Genomic DNA, 7,247 nt, shown 5'->3' with positions numbered 1-7,247 from the left:
ATTTGGCAGATATGTTCACCAAGTTTTCTGCCTGCATCCAATTTTGAGTAATATGTTTATAAAATTGGAATACGTAGGCTTAGAAGATTGTTATCTTCAGGGGGAGCGACAACCTCTAGCTACACTAGAATGGAAAGTCTAGAAGACTTTTGAAATCCTGAAGATTATGCTCTGAAAGCATATGGTTGTACTCTTTTTTCCTTACCTAAGTTTTTCCCACTGGGTTTTCTTAGACTAAGGTTTTTAATGAGGCAACTAATATAGGTGCACTTGAATGGATAGTCCTGAAGACCTTATAAATCTTGAAGATTATGCCCGGAAGGCTTATGGTTGTACTCTTTTTCCCTTAGCTAAGTTTTTCTCCCACTGGGTTTTCTTAGGCTAAGGTTTTTAATGAGGCAACCGGTGCAACACAATGGTTTAACATATTTCATGTACTCTTTTCCTCGTCTAGGTTTTTTCCAAAGGGTTTTTCTAGCGAGGTTTTTAACGATGCATGAATATGATTAAATAATGGCCAAAGGGGAGTGTTATAAATATATTACTAATGGCCATTATTTTGAGACTTTTCATTTGCCACTTTCCAACTCCCTCATTATGTTGAGAAATGAAGAGTTGTACTATTGTATATATATACATGTTGATGGATGGATAAAATGTGGCTTTTGAGCTTTTGTGATCTTATGTTCTTGTTCTTCTTCTTCTCCTTTGCCTTATCTACACTACATTATCATATATATAATCCTAAGCAATTGCCGGACAATCACCACGCGAGAACTGAGCTAATTGAGAAGCCAAATTACAACAAAAGACAGTTTTTCAAAATACATCCAAACACTAGAAATGAAAATATTTTCCGGAAAATGACTCATTTTCCATAAAACATTTTCTAGAAATCATTTTAATGCTGACCCTAAGTTAGTTGCTAGCTTGTGCCTAATATTTTCTTATACATAATCTAGAACAATTGATACACTACACGTCTACACACTCATCGATCTGACCAAAGTTAATCTAATAAGGGTGATTCTCATGTAAATTTGTCTTACTAATTTTTACATTTACATCTTGATTCGACATGTCTTACGGTCTCACACAAATTTTTGTCATCTAATAATCCATACAGAAATTTAACATCAAATTTTCAATATTTTAATTCATCCACCTATAAGAATATTTCAAATACTCCATATTGTATTCATAAGTAACTATGTAATTGCATCATCACATTTAACAAATATGTCTATGGTGAAAATTTTAAAATTTTTTCATATTACAACAATTATAATCAACCCTTTTAAAATGAATAATCTGTTGTTAATTTTTTTTTAAAACATCTGTTATTATTATTTTTAAATTTATTTGAAAAATGATGTGGCAACTAATTCAATCACACATAAACGTACTTAATTTCCAAATTGCAGCAGTATAATGATCAAATTAATTAATCCGAGAAAGAAAAAAATAATAATTATTAACGGTGCATAATCCTAACATAACACATACAAGTGCAAAACTACCTAAGTATGGCAAAAATTTGTGTGAGACCGTTTTACGATGAGACTGGTCGAGTCGGGTCAAGATAAAAATGTAATACTTATATGCACAAATGTCATACTTATATGCTCAAATGTAATACTAATCAGGAATAAAATTTTTGTTAATTATAAGGATAAATGTAATACTTTTAAGGAAAAATACAATACTTTTACATTTCGATTTAAAAGTATTACATTTTTCCTCAAAAGTATTATATTTAACCTTAGTATTATGAAAAATGTAATACTTTTTCTTTTATTAAATAACAAAAATTGTATTCATAATTAGTATTATATTCGAGCATATAAGTATGACATTTGCATGTTGCTTCAAGCCTTCAACCCGACCCGACATGTCTCACGAATAGAGATCCGTGAAGCGGTCTCACACAAGTGTGACCCCCTAAGTACCTATGAATTGAAGCTAATGGATTTTTAAAAAAAAAAAAAAACAAAATTCTTCAAAACAAAACAAAAAAAAAACAAAAAAAAACAAAAAAAACAAAAAAAAAAAAAAAAAAAAAAAAACAAAACAAAACAAAACAAAACAAAAAAAAAACAAAAAAAAACAAAAAAAACAAAAAAACAAAAAAAAAAACAAAAAGTAAATGCATGGAATAGTCAATGATAAACTAATTGAAATCTTGAAGTCAATTCATCAGCTTCTTAAATTAAATCAAATAAAATTACATTAACATTTTTATGTTTTGATATTTAATTATCGAATATTAAAACATTTATTAATTATGTATAATTGTCATAATGTTAAAAAAAAAATAGTACTCATTCTTATGAGTGTTAGCAAACAGAGCGTTATGTAAACTACTTGTGTTCGATAAACATTCGTTTATTAAGGTAAACAACCATAAATGAACAAACTTTAGAGCCCAGTTCATTAACGAATAGAATTTTAACAATTGTAGGCTCGTTTGTTAAAAGTTCGTGAACAAACGAATATATATATAGTCATGATCAGGTGTGACCTGGTCATTAGGTGTGGTCCTACGGCCTATTTTCAGCCACTATATCATATCAACTCATCAAATCAACGTGCAATATATATATGTTACAAAACACACCATTCTACGTACTAAAACGCACCAGAGGACTGATAAAACACACCATTCCACACAATATACCAAATGCGCCTATTCACTTAAAATTCATCAATATACTTAATAAAACACATCATTCTACGTATTAAAATGTACCACAACGTGCCTCATGTCATATTATAAGCATACACTATTTACACATATTAGAAAACGTGTGCTAAAATATGCACCTTTCTACGTACTAAAATGCACCACACTTATTAGAAACACATTTGTTAAAATACACACCATTCGATGTATTAAAATGCACCGGACGACGTATTAAAACACACCATTCCACAACACAGTTACACATCATTCTACGTATGAAAATGCACTAACGGATAGATTAAAACACACCATTCCACAACACAGTTAATGCACCAACATATATAATAAAACACACCACAACATGTATTCAAACGCACCACACTATGTACTAAAATGCACCATTCTAATTCACGTAATATAAATACTAAAATTACCATAATAACCCCACTTAAACATACACGAATTTCAGTAAGATTAATGAAATTGGACGGTGCAGATTAGGCCGCATGACCGTACCGGAGCTCGCCGCCGCATTTGAACCAAAATCTATATATATGTATGTATGTATGTAAGTATGTATGTATGTATGACACCCGCCTTCAATAAACATTTACACTCTCTTGTCTCCCGTCACTGGCAAACTTTTTCTTTCTTCTCCCTCCTTTTTTCCAAAGATCCGCCATGAAAGTAGCTAATGAAGAGCCCAATGAATCCATTACTCTCCTCTTATCAAACACCCAGCTCCTTCAATCCCCTGTGGATTTCATTCATCGTGCCCAAAGTTTTAGTGGGAAATGAGATTTGATTCGAACCAATCTCTCTTCTCTGGGCACCCATCTCTCTGAGCTATCTACCTCTGTCGTCGCCGCCGTCGCAAATAGTGCAATCTCTGCCAAGCTACTTTTTATGGGTGTGTTGTACGTTTTTGTGGTGTATTTATGCATTTTATTGTTGTGCGTTTTTCTAACACTATTGGTGCCTTTGTTAACACTATTGTTGTCTTTCTCAAACGGTGCACCGACCGCACGGGAAGGCGCAACTACATTTGAGTAGAAGTATATATATATATATATATATATATATATATATATATATATATATATATATATATAGATCAGTTCAAGTGCGAAGACTCTCCCAAGTGATAGATGGGATGAGATGTTAGCCGTTGATCTAGATTAACGACTAAAATCAAGAAAATTATTTTTAAAAAAAAAACGTGATTCCTGCCAACATGCATGCAAATGATCAACTATCTCAAATTAAGGCACCTTAAGATGTAAAACTATGCACCTTAACCTATATATATATATATATCACGTACGAACGAATTGTGGTTATGAACATGAGCATGTGTTTGATTATTAAGTGTTCATGAATGTGTTTGTAAACATTTGTGGACATGTTTGCGAATGTTAACGAACAATAATAGACGCTTAACAGAAGAATACGAACATGATTTTTAAAAACTTTAACAAACGAACACAAACACGAACATGAACACTCCTAAAATCTTAACAAATGAATACAAACAACCTCCGTTCATTCATGTTCGGTTTGTGAACCCAACTCATTCTGTCTCATTTTATATGTCATGTTTACTATTTATTGGTTAAACCAATTCTTTTTTCTTTGTTTATGTTTTAGTAATTTTTAATTATTTTTAATTTAATTTGTTGTGTTTAATAGTATTTTTAATATAATTTATAAAATATATTAATTTTATATACTAATAATAAATTTAAAATTATAAAAAAAATAAATTAAAAATAATTTCATTGGAATGTTGTTAATCGAAACTGATAGAGTATTAATTTAGGTGTTATAGTCTGAATCTTAGAGTGTAACTCACGCTCCATTAGTGCGTCCGGTATTGACGCCGCACGAATGAAAAATTTTTATGACTCCGTATTACCCGATTGTCGTAAATTCATTTTACTCCGTGCTGCCGACTCGGCATTCTGACACCCGCCTTCAATAAACATTCACACTCTCTTGTCTCCTTTCACTGCAAACTCTTTCTTTCTTCTCCCTCCTTTTTTCCAAAGATCCGCCATGAAAGTAGCTGAAGAACACCCCAATGGACCCATTACTCCCCTCTTATCCAACACCCAGCTCCTTCAATCCCTTGTGGATTCCATTCCTCGTGCCCAAAGTTTCAGGGGAAAATGGGGGTTGATTCGAACCAAGCTCTCTTCTCTGGACACCCATCTCTCTGAACTATCTCCCTCTGCCGCCGCCGCCTCCGTAAACAGTGGAATCTCCGCTGAGATACTTCGTTCAGTTTCTGTCGCCCTCTCTGACGCGCTTTGCATTTCCATTCGGTGCCAGAGCTCCACCCCTCACGGCGGGAAGCTCAGGACCCAGAATGACATCGACTCCGTGTCCGCAAAACTCGACAACCTTAACAGGGACCTCGAGGTCTTGAACAGGAGCGGCGTTCTCAACGAAAGCGGCGCTGTTTCGTCCAAGAGGGAGACGGTGAGGGCGGAGTCGAGGAGCCTGATTACTAGGCTCCAGATCGGCACCGCCGAGTCCAAGAACTCGGCCCTCGACTCGCTCCTCGGGCTCTTATACGAGGAAGACAAGAATGTGTTGATAGCCGTGGCTCAGGGAATCGTTCCGGTGCTCGTTCGCGTACTGGATTCCACCTCCTCCTGGGAAGTGAAGGAGAAAACCGTCGCCGCCATTGCGAAAATCTCCACCGTCGATTCAAGCAAGCGCGTTTTGATCGCGGAAGGCTCGGGTCTCCTCCACAACCTGCTAAGAATTATAGAATCCGGAAGCGTTGTAGCCAGAGAAAGTTCCTGCATTGCCCTCCAAACACTCAGCCATAGCAAGGAGAACGCGAGGGCAATAGGGTCCAGAGGAGGGATTTCGTCGCTGTTACAAATTTGCGAAACGGGGACTCCCCATTGCCAAGCAATGGCAGCTTCCGTGCTCAAAAACTTAGCCCTTTTCCCAGAGATTAAGGAGCATTTTGTGGAGGGAAACGCGACCACGATCCTCCTAGGCCTGTCGAATTCGGGTACAACGTTGGCCCAAGAGAACGCAATTGCTTGCTTGTCCAATTTAATCTCCGGAGACGATGATAATCTGAAGCTGTTGGTTGCTAAAGAAGGCGGAATTGAAAGCCTAAAGAATTTCTGGGATTCCGCCCCGTCACTTCAGAGTCTGGAATCCCCTATTCAGATGGTGGGAGCGCTATCGTCGTGTCCATTGATCGCCGGCGCTATAGTGGAGAACGGTTTTCTTAGCCGAATCGTTGGCGTATTGAGCTGTGGGGTTTTAGGCGTCAGAATCGCGGCGGCGAGAGCTTTGTACGAGATAACAGCAGCAGGGTACAGTGGTTCCAGAACTCGAAAACAGTTGGGTGAGATGGGGTGCATTCCGCCGCTGGTGGCGATGCTGGAAGCCAAGGCCACGGCGGAGAAAGACGCCGCCGCGAGAGCGCTCTCCAGTTTGTTGATTTGGGCCGGGAATCGCCGGATTTTCAAGAAGGAAGAGAAGGGGATAGTGAGTGTGGTCCAGCTTTTGGATCCCGTAACGCATCGGAATGTAGATAAAAGGCACCCTATATCGATTTTGTCTTCGCTGGCGCACTCCAAAGAATGGCGGAAGCAAATGGCGGCCGCCGGAACGAGCGGGCAGCTGCAGAAGCTAGCTGAGATGAATGTCGACGGGGCCAAGAAGCTCTTGGATTGCTTGGGTAGAAGCAAGCTCTGGGTAGTTTTTAGCAGGCCATAAGGTAGCTAGCTGTTGTTCATGAATGTAAAATAATGGTTTTTTTTTTCTTCATTTCTGAGTGTAGTTTTAACTTTAATTTTCTTATTATGTTCATAGATTGTGGTAGAAGATTTTTTTTTTCTTTTTAATATTTATTTTCACTTTGATTTCATATCCAAACAACAATTTCAGTAATGATTTTAATTTCAATTTACTACCAAACTTAATAGGCAACCAACTTATACTATTACTAAGGTTGCATTTGGTATTTTGGTTCGTGAAAAATACTTGAGGAGAAACATAATCTGGATTTCATGGAAAGGAAATTATCGTTGATTCCATTATTTGGTCCATGAAAAAGAAATTATTGAAAATATTGATTCCTTGGTTGGGGTGAGAAAGGTAAGGAATAACGAGTATAAAAACCAAAACACTCTTATACAATGAATCATGTAATACTTTCTTCCGAACTTCAATGAAAAACAAAATACCATCTGAAAAACATGTGGAAAAAGTTTTCCATGAACTAAACGAGGAAATTTCATTTTCCTCAAATTTAAGCAAAACTTTTTCCATCCAACCAGACATGCTTTAAATATTTGATTCTTATACTTATTCTGATTCTTATTCTACCAAACATCCTCTAATAAATTAAATGCAGTTAATAGGAAGTTAAATTAAATGCAGTTAATAGGAAGTTAACATGCCATTTGGTATGAAGGAATTGTAATTTTTTTGCATAACAATCAAACTTGAAAATTTCATGGGTTTGTTAAGAGGGAATTAAAATTCTATAAAATTGAAACTCCTTCACTTATTAGAATTAAAATTTGATTTC

General features: G+C 36.1%; 1 protein-coding gene across 1 annotated transcript; it reads left to right on the top strand.

The window, feature by feature from the left end:
- Positions 1–4,673: 4,673 nt before the first annotated feature.
- LOC116017538 (vacuolar protein 8-like) lies at positions 4,674–6,479 on the top strand. Its single transcript, XM_031258149.1, has one exon. It carries the CDS (start codon positions 4,739–4,741, stop codon positions 6,428–6,430), a length of 1,692 nt encoding a protein of 563 aa, XP_031114009.1. The 5' UTR covers positions 4,674–4,738; the 3' UTR covers positions 6,431–6,479.
- Positions 6,480–7,247: the final 768 nt, after the last annotated feature.

Source organism: Ipomoea triloba, chromosome 4 (assembly GCF_003576645.1).
Source record: "Ipomoea triloba cultivar NCNSP0323 chromosome 4, ASM357664v1".
NCBI classification, from domain to species: Eukaryota; Viridiplantae; Streptophyta; class Magnoliopsida; order Solanales; family Convolvulaceae; genus Ipomoea; species Ipomoea triloba.
Note: the sequence above shows the minus strand (reverse complement) of the source record. Positions and strands in the feature narration are given on the sequence as shown.

Bases quoted from the DNA above. Each gene is read 5' to 3' on its own strand.
- LOC116017538 (XM_031258149.1), top strand. From the start codon at position 4,739: ATGAAAGTAGCTGAAGAACACCCCAATGGACCCATTACTCCCCTCTTA.